Raw genomic sequence first — 25,667 nt, 5'->3', positions numbered from 1 at the left:
ATAGACCAGTCGTGGAATTAGTAGGGTTCCAAGTAGCTCTAGATAGCTAGCAGGCCGGTTAGCAGAATTGGCCTTCAGTGGACGTCGCGCCTGAGGGGCCTGTTGGAATCCTCGGGCAGATTATGTCAGTATTCCAGTCGTAGAGGATCGGCGGGTTTCCATGCCCCGTACCGGCAGTAGAAGGGGTCCGGATATTGTAGTCCAGGAGTGAGCTCCGGTGGTAGCACAGGAGCCCTGGCCGAGCTAGCTTCAGGCTAATTGGTGCTTGCTCCGGGATGGAAACGCTAGCCAGGAGTAGTCACCCGGGATTGCGGTTAGCGGTTAGCGAAGATCCAGATGAAAATGTTCAGAGTTTGCGGTAGGAATCCGGGGATATGGGGGAAAAAATATATATGAAATAATAATAGGTCCGTTATGCTCTGGTTTGAGTCACGTTGTATGAACTGGCGAGAGCTTTCCGAGCTAAAGGTTAGCTGATGACCGCTAGTAATGGTTTGCTGACTGATAGCTGGTAGGTAGTTAGCTGGCTAGCTTCAGTTGAGGGATTCCAGATCCGAAGTAAATAGAAATACTTTAGAAAAAAAACAGATCCACGCCACATTGGGTGAAGCGGGTTGCAGGAGAGTATTTAGAAGTTGAGGTTTAGAAAAATATTTCAAAAAAGATATGCGAAGAAAAAGATGTAAAAAGATATATACAAGGGACACGACAGGACAAAGACGTCTGACTGCTATGCCATCTTGGAAAGTAGTGAAGTGCTACACTGAATCGTTACCGGTACCCCCTGTATATAGCCTCGTTATTGTTATTTTATTGTGTTACTTTTTTTATTTTTTATTATTTAGTAAATATTTATTGAACTGCATTGTTGGTTAAGGGCTTGTAAGTAAGCATTTCATGGTAAGGTTTTTGTACCTTACGAATACCTTTTGTATTCAGGCGCCTGTAACAAATAAAATTTGATTTGATTTGAAATGGCACCCTATTCGCTATGTAGTGCACTAACTATATAGGAAATGTGGGATACAGACCTAGCCAGTCTGCCTACAGACCTCCTCCAATGTTACAGACCAAGCCAGTCTGCCTACAGACCTCCTCCAATGTTACAGACCTAGCTAGTCTGCCTACAGACCTCCTCCAATGTTACAGACCTTGCCAGTCTGCCTACAGACCTCCTCCAATGTTACAGACCTAGCTAGTCTGCCTACAGACCTCCTCCAATGTTACAGACCTAGCCAGTCTGCCTACAGACCTCCTCCAATGTTACAGACCTAGCCAGTCTGCCTACAAACCTCCTCCAATGTTACAGCCCTAGCCAGTCTGCCTACATACCTCCTCCAATGTTACAGCCCTAGCCAGTCTGCCTACAAACCTCCTCCAATGTTACAGACCTAGCCAGTCTGCCTACAGACCTCCTCCAATGTCACAGACCTAGCCAGTCTGCCTACAGACCTCCTCCAATGTTACAGACCTAGCCAGTCTGCCAACAGACCTCCTCCAATGTTACAGACCTAACCAGTCTGCCAACAGACCTCCTCCAATGTTACAGACCCAACCAGTCTGCCTACAGACCTCCTCCAATGTTACAGACCTAGCCAATTTGCCTACAGACCTCCCCAACACTACAGACCTAGCCAGTCTGCCTACAGACCTCCATGTTACAGACATAGTCAGTCTTCCTACAAACCTCCTAGCTATAGACCAACCAGTCTGCCTACAGACCTCCTAGCTATAGACCAACCAGTCTGCCTACAGACCTCCTAGCTACAGACCAACCAGTCTGCCTACAGACCTCCTAGCTACAGACCAACCAGTCTGCCTACCTCCAACCCCATAAAAACCTTCCAAGGCTAATGGTTATGCTTCCCTTCATTTCCAATCCATACATCATTAAGGCACTATGCCAGTTGTATTCAATAGGGAAGGCACTATGCCAGTTGTATTCAATAGGGAAGGCACTATGCCAGTTGTATTCAATAGGGAAGGCACTATGCCAGTTGTATTCAATAGGGAAGGCACTATGCCAGTTGTATTCAATAGGGAAGGCACTATGCCAGTTGTATTCAATAGGGAAGGCACTATGCCAGTTGTATTCAATAGAGAAGGCACTATGCCAGTTGTATTCAATAGGGAAGACACTATGCCAGTTGTATTCAATAGGGAAGACACTATGCCAGTTGTATTCAATAGGGAAGACACTATGCCAGTTGTATTCAATAGGGAAGGCACTATGCCAGTTGTATTCAATAGGGAAGGCACTATGCCAGTTGTATTCAATAGGGAAGGCACTATGCCAGTTGTATTCAATAGGGAAGACACTATGCCAGTTGTATTCAATAGGGAAGACACTATGCCAGTTGTATTCAATAGGGAAGGCACTATGCCAGTTGTATTCAATAGGGAAGACACTATGCCAGTTGTATTCAATAGGGAAGACACTATGCCAGTTGTATTCAATAGGGAAGACACTATGCCAGTTGTATTCAATAGGGAAGACACTATGCCAGTTGTATTCAATAGGGAAGGCACTATGCCAGTTGTATTCAATAGGGAAGGCACTATGCCAGTTGTATTCAATAGGGAAGGCACTATGCCAGTTGTATTCAATAGGGAAGACACTATGCCGGTTGTATTCAATAGGGAAGACACTATGCCGGTTGTATTCAATAGGGAAGACACTATGCCAGTTGTATTCAATAGGGAAGACACTATGCCAGTTGTATTCAATAGGGAAGACACTATGCCAGTTGTATTCAATAGGGAAGGCACTATGCCAGTTGTATTCAATATGGAAGGCACTATGCCAGTTGTATTCAATATGGAAGGCACTATGCCAGTTGTATTCAATATGGAAGGCACTATGCCAGTTGTATTCGATATGGAAGGCACTATGCCAGTTGTATTCGATAGGGAAGGCACTATGCCAGTTGTATTCGATAGGGAAGGCACTATGCCAGTTGTATTCGATAGGGAAGGCACTATGCCAGTTGTATTCGATAGGGAAGGCACTATGCCAGTTGTATTCGATAGGGAAGACACTATGCCAGTTGTATTTGATAGGGAAGACACTATGCCAGTTGTATTTGATAGGGAAGACACTATACCAGTTGTATTTGATAGGGAAGACACTATACCAGTTGTATTTGATAGGGAAGACACTATACCAGTTGTATTTGATAGGGAAGACGCTATACCAGTTGTATTTGATAGGGAAGACGCTATACCAGTTGTATTTGATAGGGAAGACGCTATACCAGTTGTATTTGATAGGGAAGACATTATATCAGTTTTATTTGATAGGGGAGATGTTATGCCAGTTGTATTTGATAGGGAAGACATTATATCAGTTTTATTTGATAGGGAAGACACTATACCAGTTGTATTTGATAGGGAAACCCGGAGAGGGGCACCCGGGGGGCAGCTCCCCGTTAGCACATTTTGTTGCCACTCAACTCTACAGCACCACTAAGCAGATGCTTATTCCTCCAACAAATATATTCAGAAATCCATCTATATGTATAATGGGGATTTGACTTATTGCATATTGCACATTCTAAGATCTGACATCCCCATTCTTGAAATGCATGAGATGCTACAATCTAGAACACATCAATAAATAGAACTAATAACAACACAAAAAGAAAAGCAGTCAAGCCTGAACTAAGGAGAGAACATAAGTCTCACTGAGATGAGAGGGAGGATAGGAGATGGAGGGGAGAGGAGGGGATGGAGGGAGTAGAGGAGAGTAAAGGGGAGAGGAGATGAGAGGATGGAGGGAGGAGAGGAGAGGAAAGGGGATGGAGGGAGGAGAGGAGAGGAAAGGGAGGAGGGAGGGAGGGAGGGAGGGAGGGAGGGAGGGAGGGAGGGAGGGAGGGAGGGAGGGAGGGAGGGAGGGAGGGAGGGAGGGAGGGAGGGAGGGAGGGAGGGAGGGAGGGGAGAGGGATTAGAGGATAAATAACAACACAAAAAGAAAAGCAGTCAAGCCTGAACTAAGGAGAGAACATAAGTCTCTCTGTAAGACAGAGGAGAGGGAGGAGGAGAGGAGAGGGAGGGAGAAGAAGAGTGGAGAGGACAGGAGGGAGGAAGGGAGGGGGGGAGGGGACGAGAGGGTTGAAAGGGATGAAAGGAGAGGGAGGGAGGGAGGGATGAGAGGAGAGGAGAGGATAGGAAAGGAAAGGAACCATGCGCTCTCACCACTGGTGTCCCCCAGGGCTCTGTTCTAGGCCCTCTCCTATTCTCGCTATACACCAAGTCACTTGGCTCTGTCATATCCTCACATGGTCTCTCCTATCATTGCTATGCAGACGACACACAATTAATCTTCTCCTTTCCCCCTTCTGATAACCAGGCGGTGAATCGCATCTCTGCATGTCTGTCAGACATATCAGTGTGGATGACGGATCACCAGCTCAAGCTGAACCTCGGCAAGACGGAGCTGCTCTTCCTCCCGGGGAAGGACTGCCCGTTCCATGATCTCGTCATCACGGTTGATAACTCCCTTGTGTCCTCCTCCCAGAGTGCTAAGAACCTTGGCGTGATCCTGGACAACACCCTGTCGTTCTCCACTAACATCAAGGCGGTGACCCGATCCTGTAGGTTCATGCTCTACAACATTCGCAGAGTACGACCCTGCCTCACACAGGAAGCAGCGCAGGTCCTAATCCAGGCACTTGTCATCTCCCGTCTGGATTACTGCAACTCGCTGTTGGCTGGGCTCCCTGCCTGTGCCATTAAACCCCTACAACTCATCCAGAACGCCGCAGCCCGTCTGGTGTTCAACCTTCCCAAGTTCTCTCACGTCACCCCGCTCCTCCGCTCTCTCCACTGGCTTCCAGTTGAAGCTCGCATCCGCTACAAGACCATGGTGATTGCCTACGGAGCTGTGAGGGGAACAGCACCTCCATACCTTCAGGCTCTGATCAGGCCCTACACCCAAACAAGGGCACTGCGTTCATCCACCTCTGGCCTGCTCGCCCCCCTACCTCTGAGGAAGCACAGTTCCCGCTCAGCCCAGTCAAAACTATTCGCTGCTCTGGCACCCCAATGGTGGAACAAGCTCCCTCACGACGCCAGGACAGCGGAGTCAATCGCCACCTTCCGGAGACACCTGAAACCCCACCTCTTTAAGGAATACCTAGGATAGGATAAAGTAATCCCCCCCCCCCCCCTTAAAAGATTTAGAAGCACTATTGTAAAGTGGTTGTTCCACTGGATATCATAAGGTGAATGCACCAATTTGTAAGTCGCTCTGGATAAGAGCGTCTGCTAAATGACTTAAATGTAATGTAATGAAGAGAGAGGAGAGGAGAGGAGAGGAGAGGAGAGGAGAGGAGAGGAGAGGAGAGGAGAGGAGAGGGAGGAGGGAGAGGAGAGGAGAGGGAGGAGGGAGAGGAGAGGAGAGGAGAGGAGAGGAGAGGAGAGGAGAGGAGAGGAGAGGGAGGAGGGAGAGGAGGAGGGAGAGGAGCAGACAGTTTTCATGAAAAATAAACAGCAATTGTCTATCAGTGATCTAATTGCGATTGGAAATCTCTGTTACAACACAGCCATGTCCCAAAGTGGTTTGAAGGTACTGTGTGTTTGGTGATCATATTCTCAGAGTCTGACAGACACAAACACAGCAGGGGGCAACAGCAATATGGGTAGGACCCAAAACACACGTCACAGATGAAACAGACTGGCTCGCATGCCGAGAACCAGGTATGCTGCGCTACGCACACGCACACACACACTATATATTCTTCCTCAGTCGATTCAACATAGCAAGATGAGTTACTAAAGTGGAAACAGAAGACCCCTGACCGGCAACAACATGGAGCTCTCTCACACACACACACACACACACACACACACACACACACACACACACACACACACACACACACACACACACACACACACACACACACACACACACACACACACACACACACACACACACACACACACACACGGCTGCTTTGGAGCGGCCTTCCTGACATGTGCAGGCCAGACTCCGACAGTGACATCTCCATTCATTTTGGAATTCACAAAGACACACACACACAGAGAGAGACAGACACACACACAAACACACACCACAGTGCAGAATGACCAGAGCAGAGCAGTCTGTGTTTAGCAAGGCATTAGACCAGATTACATTTAGCTGTAGTTCCCTATCTGATGTCATTGTTGGCTTTCCATTGTCTGATGGATGGGTCTAACACACACAATAAATTCCTCTGAGTCTTTCCAGAAACTAGTTGATTGATTGCTGGTTCCTGTTGTGTGACTGGTCTGTGTCCCGCGGAGCAGGAATTATAAACCAGACACAACAGCATGGAAATCCCCCCAACATCTGACTCCATCAATCACACTATCAAACTAATTCAATTAGACAGACACAAATCCCGCTGGCTTACGGCCCCTTATCCCACGGTCCGGAGACTAACTCAATTCACACACAATTCCATACATGTAGCAGGAAGTCCCCTTTTTTCCATTGCTAATGTCTCTCAATATCAAGAAATACAGAGGAAATGGTTCTATTCTCTTCTGGAAAAGAAAGGAGAGCTACAAAAGACAACAGGAGACAGAAATCTGTAGATATGTGTGGAATTGTCTCCTTCAGGTTTCCGAGGTACGAGAGAGAATGCAGGGCTGTGTGTGTGTGTGTGTGTGTGTGTGTGTGCGCGTGCGAGTGCGTGTGCGTGTGCGCGTGTGCGTGCGTGAGTTAGGCCTCCCAGAGAGCAGCGATTAAGGTGTCAGTCACAGCTGTCACACGGAGCTGAGTGGAGAGCGTTACCCAGCATGCCTTTGGCTGGGCGTTGGGCTGAGACAAGGATGGTCACAGCAGGACTCCCATCAGTCTGGTCTTCCCACTCCTCGCCGTGGCGGACCGAGTGGATGGGAGACTGTGTGTGTGTGTCGGGCAGGGGAATGGGTCATGCTGATAGTTTGTATAGATGAGTCTGAGCCTGGTGGAATAGGTTAACAGGGGCACACACACACACAAACACACACACACACACACACACACACACACACACACACACACACACACACACACACACACGCTTTTTGGGCAGTGTGCCCCGACTCCCATGGACAAAGAAATCCTGTGATATATCTAACGTACAACTCTCACACACAACTCACAACTGACACTCACACATACACACACATACAACTCACACAAAATTCCTGAAAAAATATTAATGGAAAAATTATCGTTTTTTCCTCTCTGCCCCTAATAGTAGTAAAGTCTCCTGCTATTTCCATGCTCCACTAATGATCCCACTGTTCAAGTATGTGTGTAGTGTGTGTGGTGTGTGTAGTGTGTGTGGTGTGTGTGGTGTGTGTGTAGGGTGTGTGTAGGGTGTGTGTAGGGTGTGTGTAGGGTGTGTGTAGTGTGTGTAGTGTGTGTAGTGTGTGTAGTGTGTGGTGTGTGTACTGTGTGTAGTGTGTGTAGTGTGTGTAGTGTGTGTAGTGTGTGTGGTGTGTGTGGTGTGTGTAGTGTGTGTAGTGTGTGTGGCCCTAATGTACTCCATATCTCCAGTCTGATGGATTAGGATGTTAGATAATTAATGGAGGATTGTTACAGCAGCCGTCCATCTGCCTCTCTGACATACTTACACTGACTCCTCAGAGACACAGAAAGAAAGAGTGAGAGGGGGGAGAGAGGGGGAGGGGTGAGAGAAAGAGAGGGGTGTGAGAGAGAGAGGGGGGAGAGAGAGAGAGAAGAGGTCCATCAGTACTCTATCACTCTCCACTAGCCAAGCAAGACTAGTGTCCATCCTGAAATGCTTGCATTAAGTTCAGACTTGAGTCCAATACTTGAGGAATTTGATATGAATGACACAGGGACAGAGAACGTAGTAATTTGATATGAATGACACAGGGACAGAGAACGTAGTAATTTGATATGAATGACACAGGGACAGAGAACGTAGTAATTTGATATGAATGACACAGGGACAGAGAATGTAGTAATTTGATATGAATGACACAGGGACAGAGAATGTAGTAATTTGATATGAATGACACAGGGACAGAGAATGTAGTAATTTGATATGAATGACACAGGGACAGAGAACGTAGTAATTTGATATGAATGACACAGGGACAGAGAACGTAGTAATTTGATATGAATGACACAGGGACAGAGAATGTAGTCTCCATTCTAGCGATGTCATCAGACAGACATCCAGTAAACTTGTCATCTAGTAGAAGAGGACACATGGAAACTACACCCCCCTTTGTCCAGGTGCCTCTGATGACCACATCACTAAAGCCACACACACACAGCCACACACACAGCCACACACACAGCCACACACACACAGCCATACAGCCACACACACACATACAGCCACACACACATACAGCCACACACACATACAGCCACACAGCACTAAAGCATGTCCAGCTGTCCCAGATAGCTCAGACACAGTCAACCTTCAAAGCACCAGTAGAGCACCTGTAACTCTCCAAAACTAATGCTCCATTCCATAGGGAAAACCCTTCTGAAACCAACAGTCTCTCTCATAGTGCTCCATTCCATAGGGAAAACCCTTCTGAACAACAGTCTCTCTCATAGCGCTCCATTCCATAGGGAAAACCCTTCTTAACAACAGTCTCTCTCATAGTGCTCCATTCCATAGGGAAAAGCCTTCTGAACAACAGTCTCTCATAGTGCTCCATTCCATAGGGAAAAGCCTTCTGAACAACAGTCTCTCTCATAATGCTCCATTCGATAGGGAAAACCCTTCTGAACAACAGTCTCTCTCATAGTGCTCCATTCCATAGGGAAAAGCCTTCTGAAACCAACAGTATCCAATAGAAGCTTAAAGCCACAATAAGATCAGTAAACAGTAAACAGCTGGTGTTGTCAGCCGGTCAGGAAGTGGATGTTAGCTGAGGAAGCTAGATAGATGTACAGTTACTATGTCTGATGAGTCTATACTGCAGGCATACTAAACAGATAGAGAACTATGAAGAAGCTAAAAGAGGTAATATGTTTGATTCTTAATAAATGATAAGTATTATACACCAACTATAGACGCTGACACATTGCTCTGTCAATATTCATATCTCTTAAGTTAACTTCAGTAAGACAGAAATCCATTTTGGTTCCTCTACCCCTCCCCTAGGTAAACACAGCGATCAGGCTGTTCCACCAGGCTACCCCTCCCCTAGGTAAACACAGCGATCAGGCTGTTCCACCAGGCTACCCCTCCCCTAGGTTAACACAGCGATCAGGCTGTTCCACCAGGCTACCCCTCCCCTAGGTTAACACAGCGATCAGGCTGTTCCACCAGGCTACCCCTCCCCTAGGTAAACACAGCGATCAGGCTGTTCCACCAGGCTAATCCTCCCCTCCTTCTAAGTTCTAATAAGTGGGTATGAATTCTTCTGCAGGGTGGCTGTATGGCTTTATGGCTGTGGGTCTGTTTGGCTGTGGATCTGCAAGGCTGTATAGCTATGGGTCTGTTTGCCTGCATGGCTGTATGGCTGTGGGTCTGTATGGCTGCGGGTCTGTATGGCTTTATGCCTGCATGGTTGTGAGTCTGGATGGCTGTATGGCTGTGGGTTTGTATGGCTATGGGTCTTTATGGCTGCATGAATGTGGGTCTGTATGGCTGTATTGCTGTAGGTCTGTATGGCTGTATGGCTGCATTGCTGTGGGTCTATATGGCTGTATGGCTGTGGGTCTATATGGCTGTATGGCTGCATGGCTGTGGGTCTGTATGGCTGTGGGACTGTATGGCTGTATGGCCGTATGAATGTGGGTCTGTATGGCTGTGGGTCTGTATGGCTGTATGGCTGTACGGCTGCCTGGCTGCCTGCCTGCCTGGCTGTGGGTCTATATGGCTATATGGCTGCATTGCTGTATGGCTGTGGGTCTGTATGGCCGTGGGTCTGTATGGCTGAATGGCTACATGGCTGTGGGTCTGTATGGCTGTGGGTCTGCATGGCTGTATAGCTGCATGGATGTATGGCAGTGGGTCTGTATGGCTGTATGGCTACGGGTCTGTATGGCTGTGGGTCTATATGGCTGTGGGTCTGTTGGTCTGTATGGCTGTGGATCTGTATGGCTGTATGGCTGTGAATGGCTGTATGGCTGTGAATCTGTATGACTGTGGATCTGTATGGCTGTGGATGGACCTACTCACTGCCACAGTCATACTCTGGACCTAGTTTTGTCCCATGGAATAAATGTTGTGGATCTTAATGTTTTTCCTCATAATCCTGGATTATCGGACCACCATTTTATTGTGTTTGCAATTGCAACAAATAATCTGCTCAGACCCCAACCAAGGAGCATTAAAAGTCGTGCTATAAATTCTCAGACAACCCAAAGATTCCTTGATGCCCTTCCAGACTCCCTCTGCCTACCCAAGGACGTCAGAGGACAAAAATCAGTTAACCACCTAACCGAGGAAGTCAATTTAACCTTGCGCAATACCCTAGATGCAGTTGCACCCCTAAAAATTAAAAACATCTGTCATAAGAAACTAGCTCCCTGGTATACAGAAAATACACGAGCTCTGAAGCAAGCTTCCAGAAAATTGGAACGGAAATGGCGCCACACCAAACTGGAAGTCTTCCGACTAGCTTGGAAAGACAGTACCGTGCAGTATCGAAGAGCCCTCACTGCTGCTCGATCATCCTATTTTTCCAACTTAATTGAGGAAAATAAGAACAATCCGAAATTTCTTTTTGATACTGTCGCAAAGCTAACTAAAAAGCAGCATTCGCAAATGGAGGATGGCTTTCACTTCAGCAGTAATACATTTATGAACTTTGAGGAAAAGATCATGATCATTAGAAAGCAAATTACGGACTCCTCTTTAAATCTGGGTATTCCTCCAAAGCTCCATTGTCCTGAGTCTACTCAACTCTGCCAGGACCTAGGATCAAGGGAGATACTAAAGTGTTTTAGTACTATATCTCTTGACACAATGATGAAAATAATCATGGCCTCCAAACCCTCAAGCTGCATACTGGACCCTATTCCAACTAAACTACTGAAAGAGCTGCTTCCTGTGCTTGGCCCTCCTATGTTGAACATAATAAACGGCTCTCTATCCACCGGATGTGTACCAAGCTCACTAAAAGTGGCAGTAATAAAGCCTCTCTTGAAAAAGCCGAATCTTGACCCAGAAATTATAAAAAAACTATCGGCCTATATGGAATCTTCCATTCCTCTCAAATTTTAGAAAAAGCTGTTGCACAGCAACTCACTGCCTTCCTGAAGACAAACAATGTATACGAAACGCTTCAGTCTGGTTTTAGACCCCATCATAGCACTGAGACTGCACTTGTGAAGGTGGTAAATTACCTTTTAATGACGTCAGACCGAGGCTCTGCATCTGTCCTCGTGCTCCTAGATCTTAGTGCCGCTTTTGATACCATCGATCACCACATTCTTTTGGAAAGATTGGAAACCCAAATTGGTCTACATGGACAAGTTCTGGCCTGGTTTAGATCTTATCTGTCGGAAAGATATCAGTTTGTCTCTGTGAATGGTTTGTCCTCTGACAAATCAATTGTAAATTTCGGTGTTCCTCAAGGTTCCGTTTTAGGACCACTATTGTTTTCACTGTATATTTTACCTCTTGGGGATGTCATTCGAAAACATAATGTTAATTTTCACTGCTATGCGGACGACACACAGCTGTACATTTCAATGAAACATGGTGAAGCCCCAAAATTGCCCTCGCTAGAAGCCTGTGTTTCAGACATAAAGAAGTAGATGGCTGCAAACTTTCTACTTTTAAACTCGGACAAAACAGAGATGCTTGTTCTAGGTCCCAAGAAACAAAGAGATCTTCTGTTGAATCTGACAATTAATCTGGATGGTTGTACAGTCGTCTCAAATAAAACTGTGAAGGACCTCGGCGTTACTCTGGACCCTGATCTCTCTTTTGAAGAACATATCAAGACTGTTTCAAGGACAGCTTTTTTCCATCTACGTAACATTGCAAAAATCAGAAACTTTGTCCAAAAATGACGCAGAAAAATTAATCCATGCTTTTGTTACTTCTAGGCTGGACTACTGCAATGCACTACTTTCCGGCTACCCGGATAAAGCACTAAACAAACTTCAGTTAGTGCTAAATACGGCTGCTAGAATCCTGACTAGAACCAAAAAATTTGATCATATTACTCCAGTGCTAGCCTCCCTACACTGGCTTCCTGTTAAGGCAAGGGCTGATTTCAAGGTTTTACTGCTAACCTACAAAGCATTACATGGGCTTGCTCCTACCTATCTTTCCGATTTGGTCCTGCCGTACATACCTACACGTACGCTACGGTCACAAGACGCAGGCCTCCTAATTGTCCCTAGAATTTCTAAGCAAACGGCTGGAGGTAGGGCTTTCTCCTATAGAGCTCCATTTTTATGGAATGGTCTGCCTACCAATGTGAGAGACGCAGACTCAGTCTCAACCTTTAAGTCTTTACTGAAGACACATCTCTTCAGTAGGTCCTATGATTAAGTATAGTCTGGCCCAGGAGTGTGAAGGTGAACGGAAAGGCTGGAGCAACGAACCGCCCTTGCTGTCTCTGCCTTGCCGGTTCCCCTCTTTTCACTGGGATTCTCTGCCTCCAACCCTATTACAGGGGCTGAGTCACTGGCTTACTGGTGTTCTTCCATGCCGTCCATGGGAGGGGTGCGTCACTTGAGTGGGTTGAGTCACTGACGTGGTCTTCCTGTCTGGGTTGGCGCCCCCCCCCTTGGGTTGTGCCATGGCGGAGATCGTTGTGGGCTATACTTGGCCTTGTCTTAGGACGGTAAGTTGGTGGTTGGAGACATCCCTCTAGTGGTGTGGGGGCTGTGCTTTGGCAAAGTGGGTGGGGTTATATCCTGCCTGTTTGGCCCTGTCCGGGGGTATCATCGGATGGGGCCACAGTGTCTTCTGATCCCTCCTGTCTCAGCCTCCAGTATTTATGCTGCAGTAGTTTATGTGTCGGGGGGCTAGGGTCAGTCTGTTACATCTGGAGTATTTCTCGTCTTATCCGGTGTCCTGTGTGAATTTAAATATGCTCTCTCTAATTCTCTCTTTCTGTCTTTCTCTCGGAGGACCTGAGCCCTAGGACCATGCCTCAGGACTACCTGGCATGATGACTCCTTGCTGTCCCCAGTCAACCTGGCCGTGCTGCTGCTCCAGTTTCAACTGTTCTGCCTGCGGCTATGGAACCCTGACCTGTTCACCGGACGTGCTTGTTGCACCCTCGACAACTACTATGATTATTATTATTTGACCATGCTGGTCATTTATGAACATTTTAACATCTTGACCATGTTCTGTTATAATATCCACCCTGCACAGCCAGAAGAGGACTGGCCACCCCTCATAGCCTGGTTCCTCTCTAGGTTTCTTCCTAGGTTTTTGGCCTTTCTGGGGAGTTTTTCCTAGGGAGTTTTTCCTAGCCACCGTGCTTCTTTCACATGCATTGCTTGCTGTTTGGGGTTTTAGGCTGGGTTTCTGTACAGCACTTTGAGATATCAGCTGATGTACGAAGGGCTATACAAATAAATTTGATTTTGATTTGTGGATCTGTATGGCTGTATGGATGTATGGCTGTTGGTCTGTATGGCTGTGGGTCTGTATGGCTGTGGGTCTGTATGGCTGTGGGTCTGTATGGCTGTGGGTCTGTATGGCTGTGAATCTGTATGACTGGATCTGTATGGCTGTATAGCTGCATGGATGTATGGCTGTGTGGCTGTGGGTCTGCATGGCTGTGGGTCTGCATGGCTGTGGGTCTGCATGGCTGTGGGTCTGCATGGCTGTGGATCTGTATGGCTGTGGATCTGTATGGCTGTATGGCTGTGAATCTGTATGACTGTGGATCTGTATGGCTGTGGGTCTGTATGGCTGTAGGTCTGCATGGATGTGGGTCTGCATAGCTGTGGGTCTGCATGGCTGTGGGTCTGCATGGCTGTGGGTCTGCATGGCTGTGGGTCTGCATGGCTGTGGGTCTGCGTGGCTACGGGTCTGTGTGGCTGTGGGTCTGTATGGCTGTGGGTCTGCATGGCTATGGGTCTGCATGGCTATGGGTCTGTATGGCTGTGGGTCTGTATGGCTGTGGGTCTGTATTTCAATGTTTGGTTTGTTAAATGTGATCTGCCACTCCATTTTATACGCTGAACAAAAATATAAATGCAACATGAAACAATTTCAAAGAATTTACTGAGTTACAGTTCATATAAGGAAATCAGTCAATTGAAATAAATTCATTAGGTCCTAATCTATGAATTTCACATGACTGGGAATACAGATATGCATCTGTTGGTCAGAGATATCTTTTTAAAGAAAGGTAGGGGCGTGGATCAGACAACCAGTCAGTAACAGGTCTGACCACCATTTGCCTCATGGAGTGCGACACATCTCCTTCACATAGAGTTCATAAGGCTGTTGATTGTGGCCTGTGAAATGTTGTCCCACTCTTTTTCAATGGCTGTGCGATGTTAATGGATATTGGCAGGAACTGGAACACACTGCCATACACGTCGATCCAGAGCATGCCACACATGCTCAATGGGTGACATGTCTGGTGAGCATTCTGGCCATGGAAGAACTGGGTCATTTTCAGCTTCCAGGAATTGTGTACAGATCCTTGTGACATGGGGCCGTGCATTAACATGCTGAAACATGAAGTGGTGGCGGATGAATGGCACAACAATGGGCCTCAGGATCTCATCACGTTATCGCTGTGCATTCAAATTGCCATTGATAAAATGCAATTGTGTTCATTGTCAGTACCATAACCACAATGCCACTATTGCCACTGACATTTAATTATGTGGCAACAGCTCTGGTGGACATTCCTGCAGTCAGCATGCAAACTGCACGCTCCCTCAAAACTTGAGACATCTGTGGCATTGTGTTGTGTGAAAAAACTGCACATGTGTACCATGCTGTTTAAACAGCTTGTTGATATGCCACACCTGTCAGGTGGATGGACTATCTTGGCAAAGGAGAAATCTTCACTGACAGGGATGTAAACAAATTTGTGCACAAAAATGGAGAGAAATCATTTTTCCATACGCACAAAAGCCTTATGTGATCTTTTATTTTGGCTCATGGAACATGGGACCAACACTTTACATTTTGCATTTATATTTTTCTTCAGTGTAGATGGTTAGCAATATAATATACAATAGTCTTGAGTGGCAACAAATCTGCACAATAGCTGATTCGCTTTTCATACAGCCCCTCTTTTCCCATACACCCCCTCCTTTCCATACACCCCCTCCTTTCCATACACCCCCTCCTTTCCCATACTCTTTTCCCATACACACCCTCCTTTCCCTACACCCCCCTCTTCCCATACATCCCCTCCTTTCCCTACACCCTCTCTTTTTCCATACACCCCATCTTTTCCCATACACCCCCCTCTTCCCATACACCCCCTCCTTTCCTATACACCCCCTCCTTTCCCATACACCCCCTCCTTTCCCATACACCCCCTCCTTTCCCATACTCTTTTCCCATACACCCCCTCCTTTCCATACACCCCCTCTTTTCCCATACACCCCCCTCTTCCCATACACCCCCTCCTTTCCTATACACCCCCTCCTTTCCCATACACCCCCTCCTTTCCCATACACCGCCTCCTTTCCCATACACCGCCTCCTTTCCCATACACCGCCTCCTTTCCCATACACCGCCTCTTTTCCCATACACCGCCTCTTTTCCATACACCCCCTCATTTTCCCATAAACCCCTAATTTTCATACATTCCCTCTTTTCCCATACATCCCCTCCTTTCCCAACACCCCATCTTTTCCCATACACCCCATCTCTCCATACACCCCCCTCTTCCTATACACCCCCTCCTTTCCCATACACCCCCTCCTTTCCCATACACCGGTCACCATATTGGGTTGCTTTTCAACAGGAAAAGTAAAGAAATCACTAGAGGACGTCTTTAATGTAGCCAAAGATTATAGGGTCCCACTCCCCTGGGAAACACTGACCAACACTTTGGTTCTTACCCTGTCACAATAACACTTCTATAACAATCCTATTAGTATTCTAATTCCTAATTCTATGAACGCCTCCCTGACTTTTTTATTTGTTGTCATATTTACCAACTGTATTCAATGTGCCCGCTATTATCCACTAGGAACACTTGTTGAATCAACGTTGTTTCCACTTAATTTCATTGAAATTACGTTGAACCAACATGGAATAGATGTTGAATTGACATCTGTACCCACTGGGTACATTCTAACTATTTAATTAGAATAATCATTCTATATCCATGATTCCAACAGTTCACCCAAGTGTTTTGATCTATATCGCAAGTCAAATCGCATTTGTAATATTTGGTTAAAAATAACGTCTAGATTTTTTGCCCATATCGTGCAGCCCTATGTGGCAGTGTGGAAATGATCTCAAATGAAATCAACTTTTATGTTGAAGTTGAATTGAACAGTATAAAACAATCAGAATGGAGAAAGACCCATTGAAATAATTTAGAACGTATGTGTTGCCACCCTAGGATCACTCACTACTCATAAAGTACCCTGGGATCACTCACTACTCATAAAGCACCCTGGGATCACTCACTACTCATAAAGCACCCTGGGATCACTCACTACTCATAAAGCACCCTGGGATCACTCACTACTCATAAAGCACCCTGGGATCTCTCACTACTCATAAAGCACCCTGGGATCACTCACTACTCATAAAGCACCCTGGGATCTCTCACTACTCATAAAGCACCCTGGGATCACTCACTACTCATAAAGCACCCTGGGATCACTCACTACTCATAAAGCACCCTGGGATCACTCACTACTCATAAAGCACCCTGGGATCACTCACTACTCATAAAGCACCCTGGGATCACTCACTACTCATAAAGCACCCTGGGATCACTCACTACTCATAAAGCACCCTGGGATCACTCACTACTCATAAAGCACCCTGGAATCACTCACTACTCATAAAGCAAATGTAGAACTTTTATTATTAAAAAACATAAAATACTGTCATAATATAAAAACTATTGTGAAATGATATTTTGGCCATATTGCCCAGCACTAAGTGAATGTACTGAAGGTTTGAATATCATCGATCAACCATTACCCAATTTTCCAAATGACATCTCTCTCTCTTTCTCTCTCAGAGCAGCCAAGCATGTCCTCTTCATGTACATAAGTCCATTGCAGAGCACTGAAGCCCACCCTGAACGACTGAGATGTTTAATCTCAATGGAATCAGCTGTATAAATAAAGAATATTGTATAAAAGCACCAGCTCAAAGTCACCTAATAAACACAAGATAGGGTAGTGCACTATATAGGGAATAGGGTGCCATTTGAGACAAACATATAGTTTCCTGCTGCATGTCAGCTTGGCAATGGTCAACCGAGCATTCAGCATGCTCTGTACATTCTCCGTATTTATTCCATTAGCTGTAATCTATGGAGGTTAGCAGAGAGAGGCGAGGAGAGGGGAGGGAGAGGACGAGGAACTATATAGGCCGTGAGGTGAGCAGTAGAAAATAGACAAAAGGAACATTAGGAGTTTTGTTCATCTGCCCCTGGCATTGACATAATGGACGCTAGAGGTCAGCCAGAGTAGAGGTCAGTCAGTGATACTGACCCATTGACATAATGGACGCTAGAGGTCAGCCAGAGTAGAGGTCAGTCAGTGATACTGACCCATTGACATAATGGATGCTAGAGGTCAGCCAGAGTAGAGGTCAGTCAGTGATACTGACCCATTGACATAATGGCCACTAGAGGTCAGCCAGAGTAGAGGTCAGCCAGAGTAGAGGTCAGTCAGTGATACTGACCCATTGACATAATGGATGCTAGAGGTCAGCCAGAGTAGAGGTCAGTCAGTGATACTGACCCATTGACATAATGGATGCTAGAGGTCAGCCAGAGTAGAGGTCAGTCAGTGATACTGACCCATTGACATAATGGCCACTAGAGGTCAGCCAGAGTAGAGGTCAGCCAGAGTAGAGGTCAGTCAGTGATACTGACCCACTAACCAAAGACCAGACTTGACATTGGTGGTCACAAAAATGCCCACTGTTATGCTGGTGCATCTCCAATCACAATAAGTTAGGACTACTTTATAATTATGAATGTCATGAGTCTGAAGCTAAATCATGAACCTGTGATGTTAACAATTAATACATTGTACTTCTTTGTACTTCTGTATAGCACTTTGTGACATCTGCTGATGTAAAAAGTGCTTTAAAAATACATTTGATTTGATTTGCGCATTTACCAAAAGCTGCAGAAATGTATTTCAATACACAGGCCATGTGATGTGGGTGTAAAGAGAGAGACTCAGTCGGTGAGTGATAAATATTACCCGAACACATTATTTTACTGCCAGTAGCCTCGAGACGGTTCTCTGAAACTATAATTAGGAAAGTGTGCGCAGGCAGCAATAACTTGCTCAGCGCGTGCACAGGCAAGGCTTTCTCTCTCGCCAGGGCATGTTCAGAGTTCGAGACTAACTGGGGAGACATTTTATTTCCCTGAGTGAATTGTGCGAGCTGGGAGCTAGCCTACAGTACACCTTGACACCCGTTCGCCGGTGGCTTTTTTCCCTCTTCTCGTTCCGCTGCCTGCGCGCGCTGTTCATTCTACCATAAATTGAAGCGCTGGAGAGGAAATTACTGCACACACTGGGACGCTGTTATAGCTTAAAGCAGGGGTCTTCTACCCTTTCTTGCCCAGGGACCCCCTCCCAGACCAACCGCTGACCCAGGAACCTAAATCATATATTAGCTAAAAAAAAAGAATGAATGTCTTATCAGGTGAATGAAAAGGCAAGGAGAAGTAATCAACATTTTAAATGAATAGATTTGGTGGATAGTTTTTCATTATTTTTACCTCCTACATTATAATTGGAAGAGGAAGTGTAAACTCTAACATAGCCTATTAGCTAGAAAGGTAACTCCAAGCACACTTTCGCTAAAAGCAGCTGTTTAGCTGGTTAAAACAAAGTGAGGGCTACTTGCCGCCCTCACTGCTAGCGGGTGCTTTTTCAAAGTGGGTGTAATTTGCTAATATTGGGAGTTGAGAAATGAAGTTGACATCATTAGAAAGAAGATATTCTCCTCGTTTCTACTGTATGTAGGCTATATAATTCAAAATTCGTTTACTATGTTGTTGCCAGCAATATCCATAAACATTTCAATTAAAACATATAGGCTATTTTCGCTGACCACCTGGTTGAATACCGCTGTCTTAAAGATTTAATCCTTAGTTGCTACATGATTCTTTTTAATGTATAAACAGGGATGGAATTTATGTATTTTCGGCACTGGCCAGCAGGGTTAGTAGACTGCAATTCCTACTAGCCTGGGTCCAATATATGTGACATGCAATATTTGACAATACTAAATGTCACTAGCCAGGCTAGCGGGCTATCTTAATGTCTATCTTAATGTCCATTGATTCTTGAAGAATATAACTTGTAAATGCCTCCTGAGTTTAGTTCCGCTGTCGGTCCCCATCAGAACACAACATGCCGCCTACGCTTGTTTTACTTTTACGCCAATGTTTGTAAACAAACTAAACAAGACTCAAAACATGGTTTATACTATCATTTTGATATAATGGATGGTCAGTCCTTGCATCCATAGCTCTGACTATGAATTTGAGAGTGGTTACATTTCTCCAGGCCCATCGTAGCTTTAAGGAATGTGCCAAATATACAATGCCATCCATAACATATTGGTCTGACTTCTAATAGCATTTCTGACATGTAGACTAGGCCTAGATTCACCTCCAATCTCAAGACAAAACTTTGGGTAAGAAATGTCGTTTTCAGGGCAATGCGCGTCGTGGGTGCCAACTTGATGTGTCATCATCATTAGAAAAGAGCGAATTTGAAGACAGTTTTTAACTTCCCCTTCACACACAAAGCGAATTTGCCAAATCTGACACTGTATTGAATTTAAATGTGACACTTACTTGGCATTCTGAGTGCTCCACATTATCGTTTCCAGTGATTTGGCGTCAGAAGGTAACGTCGGCCTAAATACGACAATAAAGATCCAGAGGTAACATTTCCAACACGCGACCCCTGCCATTCTCACAACCGGGAGATAGAGTGAGCCGGTGAGAGCACAGGACCCGCCGTGCGCGTGGCGGGGCAGTAGCCGCTATCTACGGCTTTTTTCTGTGGCTTGTGTGTTTGTCAGTCGGGTGCATATGAGGTCGATGTTAGATACATGTCTCTCTGTCCGATGTGTCTTCAGATCCCCGTTGAAACCTCCGCTGTCCTTGGTTGAACCGTCCGCAAAGCGCTCGTGTCAACAGCGGTTGGCTCTAAATTACGGTTTTGAGAGGTTCAAGGCGGAATGAAAGCCAATGTGATACCGTTGACTTGCAGCTGAGAAACGGGGGAAGTTCTTTCTTCACGTCTTTGTCCCTAATGTCACACCGATCCAGTCCCTCGTTAGATCAGGTAACCTATGCCGAGGTTTCTTTGCAGGCTATTATTGCGGTCAGAAGGGTAGCCTAACGGCCGATGCCTTTGTCAGATGAATACCATCACTCAGCAACGCTCTCTGTATCTGTCGCTTTACTTCCTAGAATAGATGACAACACGCATCCATCAGTCAGAACTCACTTTATCCGTCTCTTCTCCTCATCCCAGCCTTCTCCTCTCTTCCCCCAGAGCAGGGGAACTGCTGTGACTTAATGTAGTAAATATTTCCTATTCGTCCTAGATAGAACATGTGAGAGGTCCAATTGGGCTGGAGCCTGTGTTCCTGCATGCACTGCCCGGATGCCCACCACGCAGCAGTAGGCCGGGCGTTAGCAATGTCCTCTTTGTCCCTGAGTCTAGAGTTATTTATTGTCCAGTAGGCTAGTAGACGCGGGACTCATAGTTAGAAGTGGTCTAGTCTACCACGGGTCAGGACTTGCTCTCTGTCTCTCTCTCGTTCACTGCTTGGAACCCGACGTCCCCCGCTTTGCGCCTCTCCTTGAGCTAAACCGTAACCTGATGCCCGGGCGCGCGGTAGACAGCCTACCATATCATCCGCCGCCACCAATCAGATTGCTCGGTCCGGAACTCGGGCATCGATGTGTGTGTGTGTTCCGGTCCATTACCCCAGTTCCTTAGCTCTGAAAGCCATTTAAAACTCCCCTTTAAAATAAATGTGTGTGAACATAGCAAAAGTAAACATGTTGGCTAATGCGATGATTTATCCATTAGAAATCACATAGGGAAACATTTGTAGAATAAAAATTATTTTAAAATCTTTAGGCTATTTCAAGCATGTTTTATTCAAAAAGAGTGGTGTGAATTGATCCCCTGAATCTCAGTCTAGGCATCAGTCCAACTTCATGGGAACCTATTGTTATACACAATAGGAACAGTGTTACCTAACTGGCGGGCTGCAGCCCCCAAGTTTTCTGAGAAAAAAACTATCTGTTCCAAAGTATTCATATGGCTAAAAGAGCTATATGTGATCATATACAAATGTAAGCAAGGTTTGAAATGATTATGTTTTAGTCAAATATATCTGTTTTGTGTTTCTTGTGGTCAATTTGCAGTCATGTTCGGCCCCCTGACCATCCACTCAAGAAGAACATTGGTCTGCGGCTGAATGTAGTTGAGGATCCATTGATGTTGAGGAAGAAATGCTGGACACTTAATTGATCATGCCCATATCTGTGCCTCCTGTGTGTGTTCACTATAGGTTTGAGCTCATGCATTTGTATAATCAACATTGCCCCCTAACGGTTGAGGAGAGATCAATCAATAGATCACCAGAAGACAACAGACTAACACGAGAGCAGAAAGATAGCAGGCATTTACAGGTACATGATCATATGTTTGGGGAATTAGTCATTGTATACTGGAGCTAGACTCCATAGATTTGTATTGTAGGTCTTCTACAGAGGGGCAAATCAAATTCACAGCAGGGCTGGAACAAGAGGACTGTTGACCACTGGATGGGTCCCCAACGGCACCCTGTTGACCACTGGATGGGTCCCCAACGGCACCCTGTTGACCACTGGATGGGTCCCCAACGGCACCCTGTTGACCACTGGATGGGTCCCCAACGGCACCCTGTTGACCACTGGATGGGTCCCCAACGGCACCCTGTTGACCACTGGATGCGTTCCCAACGGCACCCTGCTGTTCCTAACTCCCTATGGACGCTGGTCAAATGTAGCGCTCTATGAAGGGAATAGGCTGAAGTTTGGGACACAGACCTGGTCCACATGAACAGAAGTCTGCGGTTCCTCAACACTCATTAACACTCAGAAAACACCCATTAACACTCAGAAAACACCCATTAACACTCGGATAACACCCATTAACACTCGGATAACACCCATTAACACTCATGTACACTCATTAACACTCAGAAAACACCCATTAACACTCGGATAACACCCATTAACACTCATGTACACTCATTAACACTCAGAAAACACCCGGATAACACCCATTAACACAGAAAACACCCATTAACACTCGGAAAACACCCATTAACACTCGGATAACACCCATTAACACTCGGATAACACCCATTAACACTCATGTACACTCATTAACACTCAGAAAACACCCATTAACACTCGGATAACACCCATTAACACTCATGTACACTCATTAACACTCAGAAAACACCCGGATAACACCCATTAACACAGAAAACACCCATTAACACTCGGAAAACACCCATTAACACTCGGATAACACCCATTAACACTCATGTACACTCATTAACACTCAGAAAACACCCGGATAACACCCATTAACACTCAGAAAACACCCATTAACACTCAGAAAACACCCATTAACACTCGGAAAACACCCATTAACACTCGGAAAACACCCATTAACACTCGGAAAACACCCATTAACACTCGGAAAACACCCATTAACACTCAGAAAACACCCATTAACACTCGGATAACACCCATTAACACTCATGTACACTCATTAACACCCGGATAACACCCATTAACACTCAGAAAACACCCATTAACACTCGGAAAACACCCATTAACACTCGGAAAACACCCATTAACACTCGGATAACACCCATTAACACTCGGATAACACCCATTAACACTCATGTACACTCATTAACACTCAGAAAACACCCGGATAACACCCATTAACACAGAAAACACCCATTAACACTCGGATAACACCCATTAACACTCGGATAACACCCATTAACACTCATAAACACCCATTAACACTCATAAACACCCATTAACACTCGGATAACACCCATTAACACTCATGTACACTCATTAACACTCGGATAACACCCATTAACACAGAAAACACCCATTAACACTCGGAAAACACCCATTAACACTCATGTACACTCATTAACACTCAGAAAACACCCGGATAACACCCATTAACACTCAGAAAACACCCATTAACACTCAGAAAACACCCATTAACACTCAGAAAACACCCATTAACACTCGGAAAACACCCATTAACACTCATGTACACTCATTAACACTCAGAAAACACCCATTAACACTCGGATAACACCCATTAACACTCATGTACACTCATTAACACCCGGATAACACCCATTAACACTCAGAAAACACCCATTAACACTCGGATAACACCCATTAACACTCGGATAACACCCATTAACACTCGGATAACACCCATTAACACTCATGTACACTCATTAACACTCAGAAAACACCCATTAACACTCGGAAAACACCCATTAACACTCGGAAAACACCCATTAACACTCGGATAACACCCATTAACACTCGGATAACACCCATTAACACTCGGATAACACCCATTAACACTCGGATAACACCCATTAACACTCATGTACACTCATTAACACTCAGAAAACACCCGGATAACACCCATTAACACTCAGAAAACACCCATTAACACTCAGAAAACACCCATTAACACTCGGATAACACCCATTAACACTCGGATAACACCCATTAACACTCGGATAACACCCATTAACACTCGGATAACACCCATTAACACTCGGATAACATCCATTAACACTCATGTACACTCATTAACACTCAGAAAACACCCGGATAACACCCATTAACACTCAGAAAACACCCATTAACACTCAGAAAACACCCATTAACACTCGGATAACACCCATTAACACTCGGATAACACCCATTAACACCCATGTACACTCATTAACACCCATTAACACTCGGATAACACCCATTAACACTCGGATAACACCCATTAACACTCGGATAACACCCATTAACACTCATGTACACTCATTAACACTCAGAAAACACCCGGATAACACCCATGAACACTCAGAAAACACCCATTAACACTCGGATAACACCCATTAACACTCATGTACACTCATTAACACCCATTAACACTCGGATAACACCCATGTACACTCATTAACACTCAGAAAACACCCATTAACACCCGGATAACACTCGGATAACACCCATTAACACTCATGTACACTCATAAACACTCAGGAAGCAACCATTAACACTCATGTACACTCATTAACACTCAGAAAACACCCATTAACACCCATTAGCACCCATGTACACTCATTAACACTCGGATAACACCCATCAACACCCATTGACATTCGGATACCACCCATTAACACCCATTGACACTCAGATAACACAAACTATGACATCATCACTGCAGAGAAGTGGCCAAGGCATGAGGTCAGCAGTACCAGAGTGAAGATATTCTAGTTTATTGCTTTGCCTATTCCTCTGAAAAAACCTATCCCAGCTGTCACTGGCCAGTCTCCGTAGCCTGTATAGAAGGTTGATGTCTTACAGGTAACGCACTGTTCTTCACGTTGCAACGCTGCTCGTAGTCATATTGGTTTGTGCAATACAAGCTGTGTTGTAGAAAGTTGTTTGCTAATCATCATTCTGCTCAAGACTGGAGTAGACAGATCGCTTCAAGTGGTTCAAGAGGAGCAGCCATAAATTACATTAACATCAGGAAAAGTAGCCTGAGAGAATCGCTCATTATTAAAAACTCTTGGTTAGCAACTCTTACTACTTGGTTAAAGCTTGACGTTTCGACAACAATGGCCTTCATCAGACAGGACAGGACAGACAGACGGACGTGTGAGTGGAGCCTCTCGAAATGCGGAGGATCAAATGGTCAACCCCTCGTTATCTAGAGGAGAGGATAATGGGTAGGACGTGGCCGACTTGTGACTCTCCCCTTCTAGCTGCAATCAATACCACACACACATTAACAACTGGAGAGGAACACACACACACACACACACACACACACACAGTTGTTATCCTGGGGTTATGAGGCTCTGAAATTGTTGCTACGGTGATTCATTCAGCTTCTATTTCACCACAGCCACAATAAGAGTCAAATTAAACCACTTCCTGTTTAGAAAAAGTCTGAAGTCCTCTCTCACAGACTCACTCATAATTTCTTCAGGAAGTATCCTTTTCATTTTACTGAGTCAGAGAAAACTATAGTACCACCCTAAAAAATTAACCGATTCATATTTGCTGTAGGAAATGAATCAGACAGCCTCCTCTCTATCTGATCTCACATCAATGTGTTTTACACAAACTAATGTCCCTCCTTTGCTGGCTTCATGGCCTGAAGGATTGATCCCATTCTAGAGGAAGACTCACTCAGGCCTGAGGTCTTCTAGAGGAAGACTCTCACTCAA

General features: G+C 45.4%; 1 protein-coding gene across 1 annotated transcript in view; it reads right to left on the bottom strand.

Moving 5' to 3' along the window:
* LOC106612232 (ephrin-B1) overlaps positions 1-20,987 on the bottom strand; it is a 153,167-nt gene extending 132,180 nt beyond the window's left edge. The window contains exon 1 of the mRNA XM_045724164.2: positions 19,939-20,987. Coding sequence (XP_045580120.1) covers positions 19,939-20,057 — 119 coding nt within the window. The 5' untranslated portion in view covers positions 20,058-20,987. The remainder of the gene's footprint in view (positions 1-19,938) is intronic.
* Positions 20,988-25,667: the final 4,680 nt, after the last annotated feature.

The sequence above is a fragment of the Salmo salar genome, chromosome 09, assembly GCF_965601325.2.
Source record: "Salmo salar chromosome 09, fSalSal1, whole genome shotgun sequence".
Classification (NCBI taxonomy): domain Eukaryota; kingdom Metazoa; phylum Chordata; class Actinopteri; order Salmoniformes; family Salmonidae; genus Salmo; species Salmo salar.
This window is presented reverse-complemented; position numbering and strand designations above follow the sequence as displayed.